The sequence below is a fragment of the Pleurodeles waltl genome, chromosome 4_2 (genome assembly GCF_031143425.1).
Source record: "Pleurodeles waltl isolate 20211129_DDA chromosome 4_2, aPleWal1.hap1.20221129, whole genome shotgun sequence".
Taxonomy (NCBI): Eukaryota; Metazoa; Chordata; class Amphibia; order Caudata; family Salamandridae; genus Pleurodeles; species Pleurodeles waltl.
Window position 1 is genome coordinate 410,326,786 of NC_090443.1, and position 19,472 is coordinate 410,346,257.

Sequence of the window (19,472 nt, forward strand, 5' to 3'; positions counted from 1 at the left end):
CTTCATCACTTGTCTCTGCACGGATAAGATGACAGCCATGTATTACCTACAGAAACAAGAGGTGGACACAGTCGTCCAATTGTCACAACTCTCTCAGACAAATTAGAAGTGGACTGTACACCACCGCATTCACCTGGTGGCAGTGTCTCCCAGGAACAGACAACGACTTTGCAGACCTGTTCAGCAGGATGCAGCAAGAAGTCCACGAATGGGAACTCCACCCACAAATCCTTCAAAAATACTTGCTAAAGTGGGGAACTCTTCAGAGACCTTTTTCGCCACAACCAAAAACAAAAAATGCCCAAGCTTCGCCTCCAGGTCATGTGGTTTCCCAATTCCAGATCAACCAGTCCATTGAGCTACCAGGCTTCTTTCCGCAGCCGGACTCGGTTGCAGATGGAGCTCTCTGTACTCTAGATGTTAAACGATCACTTATGTTTTACATTGACAGAACCAAAGACTTTAGAAGCCCAAACAGCTTTGTAGCTTTTTCAGTACCTCACAGAGGAAATCTAATATCCAAAAACAGTATAGCTAGATGGATAGTAAAATCTAAACAAACTTGCTATGCTAAAGCAAAAAAAACAGTTACCTGTTGCTCCAAGAGCACATTCTACTAGGAAGAAAGGAGCCACTATGGCTTTCTTTGGAAACCTACATGGTCTACTTCAGATACATTTACAAAGCATTACTGTGTGGATGTACTAGCACGTCAGCAAGGCAGTGTCAGTCAAGCTGTGCTACAAACTCTTTTGCAGTCAACTGCAACTCCCACAGGCCAGCCTAAGCTTGTACGAAGGGACTGCTTTACGGTCTATGCAGACTATGTGTATCTACAGCCACACATGCCATAGAACAGAAAATGTTACCTACTGTTTGACGTTTCACTGTTTGACTTGGAAGAAGAGTCCCATAAAAGAGAGGAAGATTTGAAAATATGCAACCTGTACTTGCTAATAGTTTTGATCCAGAGTATCAGAGATGTGCTTAAAGCAGTGAAATGCTGCACACAGTTATTACTAGTGGTTAAGATAAGTATCTTTTCTTTGCTAGTGTACTAATTTTCGGTAAGAGACCATGAGTTGGACTTCCACAAGATCTAGAATGTTTTCCTGCCCTAAATGTGTTGAGCAATAACGTTAGAGCCACAGCACTGTACACACCTCAGACATGTGATTATCTAATTGGACATTTGATTTACTTTATTTCCGTTGCTCTTAATGTGCTACTAGCTAGACACTAGCTAATAAAAGATGTTTGAATAATCTATATGTGATCATGTATAAAATCCCATTAAAAATCTGCCTGCAGGCATTTGAAATGTGTCTGGTGTAACCGTGTCCATTTGTCATGTTTCCAATAGATGCCCCTTCTCCGACCTGGGAGCAGCTGGAGAATGGATTAGTGGCTGTCAAGACAGTGGTACATGGGCTGGTAGATTACATCCAAAACCACAGCAAAAAAGGAACAGACCAGCAGCAGGTAAAGTAAAGTAAAGTGAAGTGTGGTCTGTCCCCATGACCAAATACCTCATCCTTTCCAGGATCTTTGCGTCCAAACGATTTCTGTTTTTGTTTTACCTCTTCCATTGGCTTTCCTTTTTTAATGGCTGCATTATTTTGAATGTTATCTTGACATTTGTGAAGTTTTTGAAAGAAAGCACCAATGTTTGGCGCATCCCTTACCATTCTTTAGTGCCTAGGTTTTATTCCTTTACTGTTCATAGTGGTTGCTGGGTGGCAGTTGCTGCCAACCTGTAGCTCGTAGAGCCTTTTTGACGGGGGTTCAAAGATGACATGAACGGCCTCTACTAAAGTGGTGGAGCAGGAAAATGTTTGCTCTTTACATTTGGTATAACATCACACCAAAGCATTGTCTGGTTTTGATCTGCCATCCTGTTTTCCCTTTTTCAGCCTCCTCAGCACAGTAAATACAAGACTTATATGTGCCGTGACATGAAGCAGCGAGGAGGATGCCCCCGTGGGGCCAGCTGCACATTTGCACACTCCCAGGAGGAGCTGGAGAAGTAAGTGATGTCACCCATGTTTGACTCAGTACAACCAACGGGCTTGCAGCAGTTTTTGTTGTGATGTGGTAGAGGAGCGTAATCTTCTTTATAGGTTTACTGCTGGGATCCTGTGCTTAGTGTACGATGCTGGAATATTGCGTTAATAGATAGTGATGCTGTCGTTTCTTAACAATTTAAAAGCATGGGTGAGCTGCTTTTCAGTTTCATTAGCATTTCCCTTCCGTTGTAAGTTCAGTCTCTGACTCGGAAAGCAGCTTTTGTTATTTGAAAACCTGTTCTTCATCTTGTTGCATAAATATTATTTTGTAACTAAGAAATTATTTTGTTTTTATGATTCTGTTAAAAACAATGAGACAATAATTGTGCTCACCTTGTTTTGTTTTCTATTCATCAGTTAATAACCACCATCATCTTGATTTCCGCCCAAGTGGCAGTTGTTAAGAAACATTAGATGGCACATAACCAATTAGCAATCCTGAAGCTAGTTAAAAAACAGATACTTTGGTATTTTCCTTGTCTCAATGGTGAATCTGTGTCATCAACTGATTTTGAGCAATGATTATTTTTTACTCATGTTTAGAACCTGAAGAGGAAAAGATAGACGCTTGTCAAAAGTCATATGAGATCTTCTAAACTTTAGTAAAATATTTTGCGTAAGAAGTAAGCAGGTACATTCCAATTCAATACAGAAACAACGGAAGAGTTAGAATAAAAAAAATAGGCATCCATCCGTCTGGTGTTAACACCTTGCCGGTGAGGTCCATTGCCGGCTCAGCCAGTCGATCCTCTTAAACACCTGTGTGTGAGGGCACCCCTGCATGAGGTGCGCCTTCGAAATCCAGCTTCAATTCCCTTGACTTGAAGTGCGGAGAAGCCATTTTACCTGTGTACTGGTATACGGTCATAAATTGGAATCATACCCCAATACTGTTCCCAGTATTGGTGGTATGCTTCCATGCATTCTGGGGGCTCCTTAGATGACCCCCAGAATTGCTCCTACCAGCCTTCTGGGGTTTTCCGGGCAGCCTGGGCTGCTCCCACCCCACAGACAGGTTTCTGCCCTCCTGCTGCTTAGCCTGCTCAAGCAGAGGACGGCAGAACAACGGATTTTCTTTGGGAGAGGGAGGCAACACCTTCTTCCTTTAAAAATGCGTTTATACGTGGCTTGGGATGGGTAGCCTCCCTAAGCCAACGGTATGCTTTGAAGGGCATGTTTGGTGCCCTCCTTGCATAATTCGGTTTGCACCAGTCCAGGGACCCATGGTCCCCACTCTGGCACAAAACTGGACAGTGGGAACTGGAGTGACCCTTCCGCTGTCCATCACCACCCCAGGGGTGGTGCCTAGAGCTCCTCCAGGTGGCCACTTGATTCTGCCATCTTGAATCCAAGGTGGGCAGAGGCCCCTGGGAGCATCTGAGTGGCCAGTTCATGCAGGTGACGTCGCAGCATTTCCATGGCTATGCATCCTCTAAGGGCGACAGGTCTTCAGCCTGCACAAGAAGCAAGAAGGAATCTCCCTTGGAGTGGAGTCGTCACTCCCCTGCATCAGCAGGCACCAACTGCAATGATGTTGGGCTGCGTTAATCTTCTCTCCTGCAAAACTGAGTGGATCCTGCAACACTGGTGGTGGTTTGTAGTGGTTCCCTCGGTCCTCTACCAGCTTTCCAACTTGGGAGACAGTAAGCCTTTGCGCTCCTTGCAGAACAATACCTGTAAAGAAATGGCTCCCTGTTGCAGTTACCCCCCACTTTTTGCCTGATACTGATGCTGACTTGACTAAGAAGAGTGCTGGGACCCTGCTAACCAGGCCCCAGCACCAGTGTTCCTTCACCTAAAATGTACCATTTTATCCACAATTGGCACACCCTGGCATTCAGATAAGTCCCTTGTAACTGGTACTTCTAGTACCAAGGGCCCTGATGCCAAGGAAGGTCTCTAAGGGCTGCAGCATGTCTTATGCCACCCTAGAGACCCCTCACTCAGCACAGACACACTGCTTACAAGCCTGTGTGTGCTAGTGAGAACAAAATGAGTAAGTCGACATGGCACTCCCCTCAGGGTGCCATGCCAGCCTCTCACTGCCTATGCAGTATAGGTAAGACACCCCTCTAGCAGGCCTTACAGCCCTAAGGCAGGGTGCACTATACCATAGGTGAGGGTACCAGTGCATGAGCATGGTACCCCTACAGTGTCTAAACAAAACCTTAGACATTGTAAGTGCAGGGTAGCCATAAGAGTATATGGTCTGGGAGTCTGTCAAACACGAACTCCACAGCACCATAATGGCTACACTGAAAACTGGGAAGTTTGGTATCAAACTTCTCAGCACAATAAATGCACACTGATGCCAGTGTACATTTTATTGTAAAATACACCACAGAGGGCACCTTAGAGGTGCCCCCTGAAACTTAACCGACTATCTATGTAGGCTGACTAGTTTTAGCAGCCTGCCACAAACCGAGACATGTTGCTGGCCCCATGGGGAGAGTGCCTTTGTCACTCTGAGGCCAGTAACAAAGCCTGCACTGGGTGGAGATGCTAACACCTCCCCCAGGCAGGAATTGTCACACCTGGCGGTGAGCCTCAAAGGCTCACCTCCTTTGTGCCAACCCGGCAGGACACTCCAGCTAGTGGAGTTGCCCGCCCCCTCCGGCCAGGCCCCACTTTTGGCGGCAAGGCCGGAGAAAATAATGAGAAAAACAAGGAGGAGTCACTGGCCAGTCAGGACAGCCCCTAAGGTGTCCTGAGCTGAAGTGACTCTAACTTTTAGAAATCCTCCATCTTGCAGATGGAGGATTCCCCCAATAGGGTTAGGATTGTGACCCCCTCCCCTTGGGAGGAGGCACAAAGAGGGTGTACCCACCCTCAGGGCTAGTAGCCATTGGCTACTAACCCCCCAGACCTAAACACGCCCTTAAATTTAGTATTTAAGGGCTACCCTGAACCCTAGAAAATTAGATTCCTGCAACTACAAGAAGAAGGACTGCCTAGCTGAAAACCCCTGCAGCGGAAGACCAGAAGACGACAACTGCCTTGGCTCCAGAAACTCACCAGCCTGTCTCCTGCCTTCCAAAGATCCTGCTCCAGCGACGCCTTCCAAAGGGACCAGCGACCTCGACATCCTCTGAGGACTGCCCCTGCTTCGAAAAGACAAGAAACTCCCGAGGACAGCGGACCTGCTCCAAGAAAAGCTGCAACTTCGTTTCCAGCAGCTTTAAAGAACCCTGCAAGCTCCCCGCAAGAAGCGTGAGACTTGCAACACTGCACCCGGCGACCCCGACTCGGCTGGTGGCGATCCAACACCTCAGGAGGGACCCCAGGACTACTCTGATACTGTGAGTACCAAAACCTGTCCCCCCTGAGCCCCCACAGCGCCGCCTGCAGAGGGAATCCCGAGGCTTCCCCTGACCGCGACTCTTTGAACCTAAAGTCCCGACGCCTGGGAGAGACCCTGCACCCGCAGCCCCCAGGACCTGAAGGACCGGACTTTCACTGGAGAAGTGACCCCCAGGAGTCCCTCTCCCTTGCCCAAGTGGAGGTTTCCTCGAGGAACCCCCCCCTTGCCTGCCTGCAGCGCTGAAGAGATCCCGAGATCTCTCATAGACTAACATTGCGAACCCGACGCTTGTTTCTACACTGCACCCGGCCGCCCCCGCGCCGCTGAGGGTGAAATTTCTGTGTGGGCTTGTGTCCCCCCCGGTGCCCTACAAAACCCCCCTGGTCTGCCCTCCGAAGACGCGGGTACTTACCTGCAAGCAGACCGGAACCGGGGCACCCCCTTCTCTCCATTCTAGCCTATGTGTTTTGGGCACCACTTTGAACTCTGCACCTGACCGGCCCTGAGCTGCTGGTGTGGTGACTTTGGGGTTGCTCTGAACCCCCAACGGTGGGCTACCTTGGACCAAGAACTAAGCCCTGTAAGTGTCTTACTTACCTGGTTAACCTAACAAATACTTACCTCCCCTAGGAACTGTGAAAATTGCACTAAGTGTCCACTTTTAAAACAGCTATTTGTCAATAACTTGTAAAGTATACATGCAATTTTTATGCTTTAAAGTTCCTAAAGTACTTACCTGCAATACCTTTCGAATGAGATATTACATGTAGAATTTGAACCTGTGGTTCTTAAAATAAACTAAGAAAAGATATTTTTCTATATAAAAACCTATTGGCTGGATTTGTCTCTGAGTGTGTGTACCTCATTTATTGTCTATGTGTATGTACAACAAATGCTTAACACTACTCCTTGGATAAGCCTACTGCTCGACCACACTACCACAAAATAGAGCATTAGTATTATCTCTTTTTACCACTATTTTACCTCTAAGGGGAACCCTTGGACTCTGTGCATGCTATTCCTTACTTTGAAATAGCACATACAGAGCCAACTTCCTACAATACCCCTGCGCATCACAACTCTTGTAGCTACCAAGGCTTGTTGGCTCTTCTTCCAAGGGATCTTTAGGCTCTGTGTATCCCCGGCCTCCAGCACTCTTCCCTGCAAAGCACAATCTCCTTCCTGCTGCTCCAGCGACATGGGGGGACTCTGCAGGCATGCTGAGTGGGCCTCACTGCAACTCCTGTGCCAGCTGCCTGTGAGTTTCCTGTGGGGGCTGCATCCCCTTCTTCCGACTTTCCTCACTGCTGAGGGTCACCTGGGACTCCCCTCCTTGGGTTGAGTCCCCTTGGACCTTCCATGTCCCCGGCAGCTCTGCAACTCTTCATCTGCAACTCTTGCCTTTGCCAAGGCTTGTTGGTGGTTCTTCCACACCTCTGACTGACTGGAACTCTTCTTCCGACGTGGGACATCATCTGCATCACTTCTAGAACTTTTCTCCTGTGCTGCGTAGCTGACTCATGGTCTTCACCGTCGACCTGGTCCTGCATCTCCAGATGGGTGGGTCGTTGCTCCTGCCCCAACCAGACGCTCCAACTTGAACTAGACCTGGTTCCATTCATTTGCAGGTCCTCTACTGCCAGGATCCACCTTTGGTTTCTTCTGGTCTTGCTTGGGTCTTGCACAGTCATTTTCCAAAGCTTACCTGTGGGTTTGGGAAAAAACAGGTACTTATCTCTTCTCTCCTGGTTGCTGGGTGGCACCCTGGTACTTACCTTTTGGGGTTCCTAGTTCCTCCAGCTCCTCTCTACAGATACCACTTCCTTGGATGGGGGACTGACTTTGGCATTCCACGTACTGAGTATATGGTTTGGTCTCACCCTAGGGTCTCTAATATTTTCTGTTATTTCACTGTGTTCTGTTGCTTTGTATGCCAAGCCCTGACTTTTAATGTGTATATATTAGTGTATTTACCTACTCACCTGCTAGTGGGGTACTTGCTTATACAGTAGTTTAGTAAATTGTGTTACCATAATAAAGTACCTTTATGTTTGTAACACTGTGTAGTTCCTTCATGTGTGTGAGTGCTGTGTGACTACAGTGGTATTGCATAAGCTTTGCATGTCTCCTAGATAATTCTTGGCTGCTCGTTCACAGCTACCTCTAGAGAGCCCTGGCTTCCTAGGACACTACCTACCCCTCACTAATAAGGGGATACCTAGACCTGGTATAAAGTGATAATACCATAGGTGCTCATCATACTCCAGTCCAGCTTCCTACACGGGGGTACTTCTGATGAATCCTTTTACCTACCAATTCCTCATCATGGGAATCTTTCCAGGAGCAAAACTGCGTCCAGAAACTTGAAATGGCTCTCCTGTGCCAATAGGTGGCGTCCTGGCTCTGTCTTCTCTCAGGCTCTTCCCTAGCCGTGATGTCTCAGAGCCATACAACGTGCCACCTGCCATGATTATATGACATTTTTTCTACACCCTTCAACGTAGATCAGGAGTGCTCTCCGTGTTTTCTGTATTTGCTGTGGTTTTGACAGGTCTTTAGGTGCTTGGTGTAGGAAGTTGGCTCTATATATACTATCTCAAAGTAAGAGATAGTGTGCACAAAGTCCAAGGGTTCCCCTTAGAGGTAAGATAGTGGCAAAATTAGATAATTCCAATGCTCTATTTTGTGGTAGTGTGGTTAAGCAGTAGGCTTATCAGAGGGTAGTGTTAAGCATTTGTTGTACACACACAGGCAATAAATGCGGAACACACACTCAAAGACTTACACCAGGCCAATAGGTTTTATATAGAAAAATATATTTTCTTAATTTATTTTTAGAACCACGAGTTCAAGATTTGAACTAAATACATGAAATGCAAGGTACTCCACATAGTTAAGTCAGGAACTGACCTCGCGGGGCAGACCAGGGGGGTTCTGTAGAGCTCTGGGGGGGGGGGGGGTCGACGACACAAGTAGGCACACAAAACACACCCTCCGCGGCACAGGGGCGGCCGTGTGCAGTGTGCAAAGCAGGCGTCTGGTTTTGTATAGGAAACAATGGAGGGACCCGGGGGTCACTCTAGCGGTGCAGGCAGGGCACAGGGGGGCTTCTCGGGCCAGCCACTGACTGGGCTAGGCAGAGGGTCGCCTGGGGACCACTCCTGCACTGAGGTTCGGTTCCTTCGGGTCCTGGGAGCTGCGGGTGCAATGCTTGATCCAGGTGTCGGGTCCCTTATTACAGGCAGTCTCGGTCAGGGGGAGCTTCTGGATTCTCTCTGCATGCATCACCATGGGAATCCGGGGGGGTCGTCTCGGGCTACTCAGGGGGTTGCAGTCACCTGGGAGTCCTCCCTGTGGTGTTGGTTCTCTGGATCTCGAGCCTGGGGTGTCGAATGCAGAGGGTGAATTCTCACGCTTCCGGCGGGAAGAGTGAAGTCTTTAAAAGTTGCAAGAAAGTTGCAAAGTTGTTGCTTGTTGTTGAGCAGAGCCGCTGCTCACAGGAGTTTCTTGGTCCTTAGGTTCAGGGCAGTCCTTTGAGGCTTCAGAGGTCGCTGGTCCCTGTTGGATGCGTCATTGTTGCAGTTTTTCGAGTCAGGAGACAGGCCGGTAGGGCTGGGGCCAAAGCAGTTGTCGTCTTCTGTCGTCTCTGCAGGGCTTTCAGGTCAGCAGGCCGCCTACTTGTTTCAGGTTGCAGGAATCTGATTTCCTGGGTTCTAGGTCGCCCCTAAATACTGAAATTAGGGGTGTGTTTAGGTCAGGAGGGCAGTAGCCAATGACTACTCTCCTGGAGGGTGGCTACACCCTCTTTCTGCCTCCTCCCGGAAAGGGGGGGGGGGGGAGGGGGGCACATCCCTAATCCTATTGAGGGAATCCTCCAAACTCAAGATGGAGGATTTCTACAGGCAGGGGTCACCTCAGCTCAGGGCACCTTAGGGGCTGTCCTGGCTGGTGTGTGACTCATTGTTTTTCTCATCTCCCCTGGACTTGCTGCCAAAAGTGGGGGCTGTGTCCAGGGGGCGGGCATCTCCACTAGCTGGAGTGCCCTGGGGCATTATAACACAAAGCCCCAGCCTTTGAGGCTCACTGCTAGGTGTTACAGTTCCTGCAGGGGGGAGGTGTGAAGCACCTCCACCCAGAGCAGGCTTTTTCTAGCCTCAGAGGGCACAAAGGCCCTCACCCCATGGGGTCAGAAACTCGTCGTCTCTCAGCAGCAGGCTGGCACAGACCAGCCAGTCCTGCACTGAAGGATTGGGTAAAATACAGGGGGCATCTCTAAGATTCCCTCTGTGTGCATTTGTTAATAAATGAAGTCTGGCATCAGTGTGGTTTTATTATTCTGAGAAGTTCCCAGTATTCAGTGTAGCCATGGAACTGTGGAGTTCGTTTTGACAAACTCCCGGACCATATACTTAATATGGCCACACTCTACTTACAAATGTCTAAGAATAGACATAGACACTGTAGGGGCATATTGCTCATGCAGCTATGCCCTCACCTGTGGTATAGTGCACCCTGCCTTAGGGCTGTAAGGCCTGCTAGAGGGATGACTTACCAATGCCACAGGCAGTATTTTGTGGGCATGGCATCCTGAGGGGGATGCCATGTCGACGTTGCCTTTTTCTCCCCTCCAACACACACAATCTACAATGGCAGTGTGCATGTGTTAGGTGAGGGGTCCCTTAGGGTGGCACAACATATGCTGCAGCCCTTAGCGACCTTCCCTGGTCACAGGGCCCTTGGTACCACTGGTACCTTTACAAGGGCCTTATCTGTGTACCAGGGATGTGCCAATTGTGGAACAATGGTACATTTTAAGGGAAGAACACTGGTGCTGGGGCCTGGTTAGCAGGGTCCCAGCACACTTCAGTCAAGTCAGCATCAGTATCAGGCAAAAAGTGGGGGGTAACTGCAGCAGGGAGCCATTTTCCCACACTTGGTGTGCATTCATTCTTGTTACAGACATCCTGCTTGAATTTTTCTCATTTTCATCATCTTCCTCCATTACACTCTAGGATGACTCAGATAACCGGCACCGATCAATGGGACTGCCATCCCTGCAAACCTCTCTCCAGGTCCAGGTACCAGAGTGATTCTTCGAAGATGGCTCTGTGGTTAGAGCCTACCATGTGATTACTACATCTCTATCTGCTTGACAGGTGTTCCTACTGTCTAGCACCACTTCTCCTCTATGGGCAGATTTCTTTGCTGGGGAGGGGTAGAAGGGTGGGGGACCTCTCTCTCCTCAACTTCTGCATTGGTACAATGCCCTGACTTGCCTAGTTGGGCAGAGACCTTGCGCCAGTGTTTGGTTTCATGGCCAGTTTTCTGCATTATCTCCCCTCCTTCCAGGCACTAACTCCGCTCCGTGAAGGTTTGTGTGGATGAAAAGACCCCAAAAGAGCTACTCCCTGTGTTCCACTACTCTGGGTGTTCTTTTATCTCCAAAACTGACTTTAAGGTGTACTCTACCACTGACTTAAGTTCTGATACTGCTGTTGTAAATATGGCAGCTTTATCTGCGTCTTCTTCTGACTCTGTGAAGGGTTTGTAGTTGGGTTTTGTTGCTGTCAGTGGTTTGGTCTCTGCGTCAAAGTTAAAGCTCTATTGGTCGTTGATCCTCCCTTTGGGGGATACCCTCTCCTTACTTTCTATTTTGTGTAAATTGCTTTAGTCTTTGAATTACCACTGCTTATGCTGGATGTGAAGACTGATCTGTTAACTAAGTAGAAGACAAAACTTTCTTGGACTTCATGTTGTCTGTTGGCCGATGAGTCGAGGAAGCAGGAGTGTCCATCTGTGGAGCCTGCATCTGTGCTGACTTTGCACTTCTCTGAGTTTCCGGAAGCTGGGGCAACCCCTGCCCAGCTTAAAGAGTTTTATGAGGCCATGCACCTCATTTATGGGCAGTCCACGGTGCCCCTTTGGGCTTTGCGCTGGCGGCTTTGGCTCCAAGGGCCACCCTGGTATCCATTCCAGGACCTGAATTGGTCCCGGTCATACCACTTTGACCTTTTCTGGTGCTGGTTCTGACGTCCACACTCCCAGCGGCCCTTGTCCCCCCGAGTTGTGTGCCTTTGTCCTAATTTCCAAATGTGAGTACCGGCATGCTTTCTCCCTTTAATATGGCTGCGGAGGAGGGAACTTCTTATTCATTGGTGGTGCGGAGAGCAGTGAAGGTCTTGGACTTTGAGCTGCCTTTGGTGACAGTCGGAACTAACATCCTGATAGAAGTTCTTCAGCCTGGGGCTTTGTCCTCTGATCTCCTGCAACCTTCAATGAAGCCTTTACAGATGTCCTTCTGGGTACTTGGTCCAAAACCAACACAGGGGCTCCTGTGAACAGGAGTATCGCCCGCCGCCATTGCCCTGCACCGGGTGACCCAGGTATCCTGACATAACACCCCACCCCTGAGAGCTTGCTTATCCAAGCCTCCACTTCCAAGGGCACGTTCCCTTCCACACCCCTAAATATGGAATTCAAGAGGCTGGACACTCTTAGGAAGATGTTTTCTTCTGCCAGCCTGGCATTGCGGTCGTGAAGACCACAGACCTTTTGGGTCGTTATTCCCACACGCTGTGGGATACGGTTGTGCAAGTGGTGCCACAGGTCCCGGAAGAGGCTCGGGCTGTACTTTACAAAGTGGTTGCTGATGGGAGGGACGCAGCAAAGTTTATGATCAAATGTAGACTGGACACAACCGACTTGCTGGGCAGATCGGTTGCTTCGATAGCGGCTTTGAGTTGCCACGCCAGGTTGGGGACGTCTGGGTTTCAGGAGATGTCCAAGGCAACCTTATGGAATTTCCCTTTTATGGCACCCATCTCCTCGGAGAGAAAGCAGACTGTGTACTCTAGCGCTTCAAGGATTATTGTGCTAAGGCCAGGTCCTTGGGCCACGCGGCAGCCTCTTGTCTCCCCAGTCTTTTTTATCCCCTTTGGTTGCTACGGCAGAGGTGCCTTGCCACATCCATTTCCCTCCAGCCACGGTGCTGAGTATGCTGCCCAGCCTCTGTGTGGCCGGGGACATAGGATTCACCATCCTCGTGGATAAGGGAGCCAGCGGCCTGGCCAGACCCACCACAAACAGCTGCCTCCAAACCTTCATAGTCTGACCAGTTGGAGGCAGTGTCTGCCATCATCTGCTCCACTGGCAGTCCATCACGCCAGACAGGTGGGTTTTGCAGAAAGTCTGAAGGCACTACTTCCTCTCCTTCAAGACATTCCCATCCCCCCACCCCTCCTCACTCCCCCAAATCCATGCCACCATACTACGATTGATGACTGATAATCACTTGGCTCTTCTCCAAGAGGAAGTTACGACTCTCTTGGCCAAGGAAGCCATAGAGACGGTCCCTGTGCCAGAGGTAGCTTGTGGTTCTTATGCCCAAAAAAGACAAGGGTCTTCCCTATCCTAGACCTCAGGTCCCTCAATCTCCTTCTCAAGGAGAAGTTCAAAATGCTCAATCTGTCTCAGGTTCTATCTGCCCCGGTCCCAAGAGAGTAGATGGTCACGTTGGATTTGAAGGACGCTTCCATATTCCCTTCCTCCCTGCCCACAGACCTTACTTGTGGTTCACTGTAGGCCTCGAGCACTTTCAGTTCACCGTACTTCCCTTTGGCCTTTACCAGCGCCCTTTGGGTTTTCACCAAGGTGATGGCAGTGGTTGCAGCTCACCGGCACAGATCAAGAGTTTCAGTCTTTCCCTATCTCAACGACTGTCTGTTGAAGGCAGGCTCGTCCCAGGCTGACTGCTCCCACCTCGAGACTACAGCGATCTTCCTGCATTCGCTGGGCTTCACTATAAAGGGCTGCGGTCACACCTGACTCTTTCTCAGATGCTCCCTTTCATCGGAGCTGTTCTGAACGCAGTGCAGTGTCAGGCTCCTGAGCGGTGAGTCCAGCTGCAAGTCTAGAATATTTAGGCTATGATACCGATGTTTCAGCCTCTATCCTGGATTTCGATGAGTGCCTGGGCCTTCTGACCTCCTGCTTTCCGCTGGTGACACATGCTAGGTGCTATATACAGGCTTTTTAGTGGGACCTGAAGTTTCAGTGGGCGCAGCATCAAGGGAATCTCTCTGAATTGGTCCAGAACTCAGAGCAAACTTAGCAAGATCTGCAATGGTGGCTAATGAACTGCGATTGGGCCAGAGGCAGATATCTCTCCCTTCCCCAACGATATCTGACAGTAATGATAGATGCATCACTCCTGGGATGGGGTGGCCACCTGGGAGAGGCGTAGATCAGAGGCATCTGGTCTCTGGCGGAGTCCACATCAACCTGTTGGATCACTGGTCGATTAGATTAGCTTTGAAAACATTTCTTCCCTCTCTCAAGGGAAATGTAGTGCCGGTGTTCACGGACAACACCACTGCCATGTGGTACTGCAACAAGCAGGGCGGGGTGGGGTAGTGGACCCTTTGTCCGGAGACTCTGCACCTCTGGACACGGCAGGACCATTGGGGACATTTTTTGGGTGGTTCAATATCTGGCAGGCTCTCTGAACATCAGAGCAAAATAATCAGCCATCAGTGCTTAGTCTATTAAGAATGGTGTCTCCACCTGGAGGTGGCACAAGGTCTCTTTCGGCAGGGGAGAGAGCCTTGGTTAGATCTGTTAGCCTCTGCAGAGATTGCACAATGTCAGCAGTATTGCGTGTTGGAGTTTCCTGGCGGCAATCACTCAGCAATGCTTTTCAGCTCAAGTAGAACTTTGGCCTCCTGTACACCTTTCCGCCCATACCATTTCTGCCCAGAATTCTCAAGAAGATGAAAAACGACTGGGACAAAGTAATCCTTGTGGCTCCGCTCATTGGAAGAAATTTGTGACGTGGTTCACAGGCAAGTCTTTCTGTGGTTTTGTTCTTTATCCTTTCTCTGTACCTGCAGGCTCCACTATGGGTGCTCTTAAAGAATATCTGTCTGCCATTTCTGTTTTTTTTTTTTTTTTTTTTTTTTTTTTTTTTTTTTTTTTAGTTTGCCTGATCAGCCTTCCTTGTTTAAGTCGCCTAGAGTAAATAGGTTCCTAAAAAAGCCTTACTCATGTTTACTTAATTCCCACTCATTATGCCCCAATAAGATTTGAACTTGTTTTTGACATTTCTGATGTGCACTCCTTTCAAGCCTCTCCACAATTTTCCTCTCAGGCTTCTCTCTCTCAAGACAGCCTTCCTTGTGGCCATGACATCTTCCCCCAGGGTGAGTTAGCTGCAGGCATTGCCATCTAAGCCGTCCTGCCTTTCCATCTATCTTGACAAATTGGTACTTTACATGAGAGCCTCCTTTCTGCTAAAAGTAGTTACACCCTTCCATGTAGGCAAATCCACCACCTTGCCTACTTTGTACGCACAACGCATCCTTTTAACGAAGAGGAGAGACTTCACCACCTGGAGCCAAAAAGATCATTGGTGTTCTGCCTTGATCGTACCAAAGACTTCAGGGTGGATGATCAACTCTTTGTTGATTTTGTGGTTACAAAGAAAGGTCGGGCAGTGCAGACGAGAACCATCTCCAGATGGGTCATACTAGGCATTAAAATGTGCTATGCACTAGCTAAGAAGCATCCTCCTGAGGGTTTGCATGCTCATTCCACCAGAACTAAAGCTGCGACCACTGCGTTAGCATGCGGAGTTCCAGTCCTTGACATGTCATGCGGCAACGTGGGCATCTCTGCACACGTTTACCAAACACTACTGCCTGGACAGTTAGGTCTGTAGGGATGGGTACTTTGCCTGCTCGGTCCTGCAGGACTTTCTAGAGTGATCTTAGTTTGCAGACTCACCTTCGGGAATGATATTGCTTGGGTAAATGTTCTAAGGTAAGGAATCTGCAACTAGATGTCTCTAGAGGGACAAGTTACTTCCCTTTGGTAATGCCTTATCTGATAGAGAAAATATATAGTTGTAGATTCCTTACAGAACCACCCATCCTCCTGTTTCTGGTACCTGATTTTGGGGGGCACGGGCTCCCTTTCAAGCCCTTAGATTTGACGTTCCAGTGGTCAGTGTTCTTTATGACTTTGTGCTTCTGACGTGAAAATTTGTGAAAAGAAACTGATGTCAGTGTGCCGGGGTGGCACCTATACAGCACCCGCAATGTCATCTCAGGCTTGGATGATGATGGACGCAGAGACGATCAATGCCACCTAACGCCACGCAGGGTTACTGCTCAAGAAAAATCTCCATATCCAGACTGATGCCTGTGGGAAATTCTAAGGTAAAGAATCTACAACTAGAAATTGTCTTTACCAGATTAGGCGTTACCAAAAGTAAATAACTTGTCCATCTGTGTCAGTGTCCTTTAAAAATCCTTGCTTGCTAATGGTCAATCCTTCATTTTCGTCCCTCTTTTTTGTTTTTTGTTTCCCCCCACGCAGCACTGGCCAAGTACTGTGTCCTTACACTTGTTTATCTGTTGGTTTGGTGGACTATATTTTTTTGTTCTTTCTTGTTGGTCTTACTCTGTAGGTGCGTCTTTAGCTTCTGCACCTGTATTTTATTGCAGCTTGTCAGCCTGGTGCCTCTGGCACTTCAGATTTCTCAATGGCAGTTACCTGTCAAACTTTGATCTACCCAGGTGCTGCGCTTCATGTCTCAGCACGGCACTCACTTGCTGGTTTTCAAAATGTTGTATTGTACACCTTGCTGCTTGCATTCTCACTCGGCTGTCTGCACACAGTCCTGCATCTATGTCTTGGATGTCCCAGAAGGTGAAGGAGTTATGCAACTCCTGTCACCTATGGTGTTACACCTTATACTGGGTTCAGGCAACCCTTATTAGATAGTGTTAGTATCTAGGAAGCCAGGATAGTGGTAGCAATGGTGAGCAGCCAAGGCTTATCTAGGAAGAGTGTGAAGCCCTTGCAGTAACACAGTAGTCTCACAGTAAATTATCACACATGGAAGGAAGCCCACAGTGTTGAAAAAATGAAGGTACTTTATTACTAGAACAACAAACTAGATTGCTATAGGCAAATCCCTTCTGGAGGTAAGTACACACACAATTTTCACAGGTGAGTATCAGGAAATAAAATAGCAAGGGCCCTGTAGGGGAGCCAAACCATATACTAAAAACTTGGAATGCGAGAATGGTCCCCCTCCAGAGTATATTGAGTAGTATTGGGCAGGGAGAGTGGAACCCCAAGAGGTAAGTATCTAGAAGACCCCCAGCGACTATGAGAGCAGAGGTAAGTTACCTGGTTGCCCAGAGGCTAAGATAGTGACTTGTAAATGGAATATATGCAAAAACAGAACCAGGCCAGTGGAACCCAAAGGTGATTCTGGATGAAGAGGACCTGCAAAAGAAGGGGACAGAGTCCAGTCGACACAGTTGTGTCCAGGTGGGGAAGGAGATAATGCCTACCCTTCTGTGGGTGAAGATTCGGATTGATGGTGGTGGATGAAGTCCAGCTGCGAAGTCAAGGAGCTGCAAGGGAGTCCCTGAAGTTACCAAGGAGCTGTCCTTCGTTAGTCGCTGAATTGCAGATGGTCAGTGGTCAGTAGGACTACCAGCAAGCACCAGCAAGCACAAGCAAGAGCTGAAGAGGACTAGCAAGGTCCTGGTGGACTCGACCTTTGGAGGGGAGTCCTGGCTAACCCAAGGAAGACAGGAGAGCTAGCATTAGCAGTTGGAACCCCCACAAGCAACCCACTGGCAACAGGCACAGTAAATCGCATTGAGGCCCGGGCAGCACACCTGAAGAGGAGTCCCATGTTGCTGGAGCAACAAAGAGGAGACTGTCGTTGCAGAGGCAGAGTACTGGGGGCCCAGCCTACTTGGAGCCTGAAGAGCCTTAAGAGCCCGAGTCAACAACCCTTGGTTGCTGCAGCGGTGCACAGGAATTCTGTCTTGGAGGAAGGGGCAAGGACTTACTGTCTCCCAAGTTGGACAGGAGGCAAGGAGGACCCAGAGGACCCCTCAGAGCCACCACCTGTGTTGGAGACTCTTCGCAGGTTCAGAGGATCACAGATCTCAGCAGCCGGACCTCGTTGCATTGGGTGCCTGAGGATACAGGGGAGTGAGTCCTTCACTCCAAGGGAGATTCCTTCTTGAGTCTCTGGAGAAGCTGAAGTCTTGTTGACCCCAGAGGATGCAGAGCTGTGGAAATGTTGCAAAGTGCTGACAGGAGCTGTTGAAACAATGTGCAGGGTGAGGTCGGTTCCTGTAAAGTCCAGTAGCGGTCCCGGTGGCCAAGAGCAGAAGAGGTTTGTGCAGAGGAGTTCTAGTGGAGTCTTGTATGCTGAATCTGGGGACCTACCCCCAAGGGAGTCCCTAAATAGCTCATAAAGAGGCTTTGCAAGGTGACCACCTATCAGAGAAGGTCATCTGCCTAACCTGACCATTTAAATGCTCCAGCGGCCTCTGCCCGTCTTGATTTCAAGATGGCCAAATCTGTTGGCCACTTAGAGGAGCTCTGGGCACCACCCCTGGGGTATTGATGGACAGGGGAGTTGTCACTCCCCTTTCCTTTGTGCATTTTCACACCAGAGCAAGAACTGGGGGTCCCTGGAATGGTGCAAACCGGATTATGCAAGGAGGGCACCGAACCTATTTCCAAAAGAGAGAAGGTTGCGCCCCTCCCCCACAGGAAATCCTTTGTTCTGCCTTCCCCTGCTTGAGCTGGTCAAGCAGCAGGAGGGCAGAATCCTGTCTGAGGGGCTGCTCGCAGACCCTAGAAGACTGGTAGGAACAATACTGAGAGGTCCTCTAAGGAGCCCAGAGAGTGCATGGAGTCATGCCACCGATACAGGCATCAATATTGGGGTATGAGTCCGACATGTTTGATATCAAACATGCCTAAGTGCGGAGTTAATGTTATGTAGCTGGACTATAGGTACTGGCCCATGGCCAGTACATAGCTAAGATGACTTCCCCGCACTTATGTAGTCCGGGGAATTGGAACTGGAGTTTGTAGGGGCACCTCTACTCTTTCAGGGGTGCCGACACACACACAGGGAACTGCACCCTGCCCTTAGGGCTGCAAGGGTCTACCATATGAGTGACTTATAGTGACCAGCAGTGAAAGGGTGCATGCACCTTTCCACACAAATGGCAGGCCTGCAGACACAGTTTGTATGGGTGGCACAATACATGCTGCAACCGATGGGAGACCCATGGTGTACTAATGCCCTGGGTATTTAATTACCACATACTAGAAACATACAGGGGTACACCAGTGTGCAAGTTGTGGGGTGTAAAGGGTACCAAGGTAACCACATTTAGAGGCAAGAGCACAATCGCTGGGGTCCTGGTTAGCAGGATCTCAGTGAAAACAATCTAAGCACACTGACAGCATGCCAAAAAGAGGGACTTTCCTACATTGTCCACATAAATTACTTGGAACTACTAGCTGTTAAACGTGTGTTAAGCTTTCCTTCCCCACCTGATTGGGCAAGGCAGTCTTCAGCACAAACTAAAACAACCATTTATTTTCTTCAGAAGCAGAGGGAGTGCCAGATCCCCTCTGCTTTCTCACTTTGCCCAGAGCGTCTGTAGGTGGGTCCTCCGAGACAAGATCCATCTGTTAGCTAAATTCTTACCATGAGTGAACAGCGACTTTGCTGACCTCTTCAGCAGGGTGTGGCAACAAGCCCACAAGTGTGAACTCCACTCGCAGGTCCTTCTCCAGTAGTTCCAGTGTTGTGGACTAACAAAGATAGACCTCTTCATCACAGCAGAAAACACCAAACGCCCAAACTTCGCCTGCAGGTTCCCACACCCACAGTCCAGTGTTAATGTACTAAGGTTGACTGGTCAGAGATTTTTGCTTACACTTTTCCTCCTCTCCCACTACTTCTGTTTGCAGTTCGGAGGCTTTGGTAGACATCTCTCACCCTCACTCTCTTGGCTCCCCCTGGGCCCGCCAACCATGGTTTACAACCCTCCTCAATCTGTCAGTGGATATGCTTGAGACCCCCCAGTAGGCTGGAGACCTTCTCATGCAGAACCACCAGGCATCCAGAATCCAGGTGTCTCAATATTGTGATCTGGCTCCTGAAGTCCTAGAATTTGAATATCTTAATCTTCCAACCGAATGCATGAACATTTGTAAGGAGGTAAAACGGGCCTACTTCTCGTGCCTGTTACACTGTCAAGTGGAAGAGATTA

General features: G+C 49.0%; 1 protein-coding gene across 6 annotated transcripts in view; it reads left to right on the forward strand.

Moving 5' to 3' along the window:
* Window positions 1–19,472, forward strand: part of RC3H1 (ring finger and CCCH-type domains 1) — a 655,450-nt gene that overhangs the window by 178,502 nt on the left and 457,476 nt on the right. For all 6 annotated transcript variants that reach the window (XM_069231606.1, XM_069231604.1, XM_069231602.1 and 3 more), the window contains exons 8-9: window positions 1,364–1,482; window positions 1,914–2,026. In XM_069231606.1, the coding sequence (XP_069087707.1) occupies window positions 1,364–1,482; window positions 1,914–2,026 (232 nt within the window). The remainder of the gene's footprint in view (window positions 1–1,363; window positions 1,483–1,913; window positions 2,027–19,472) is intronic.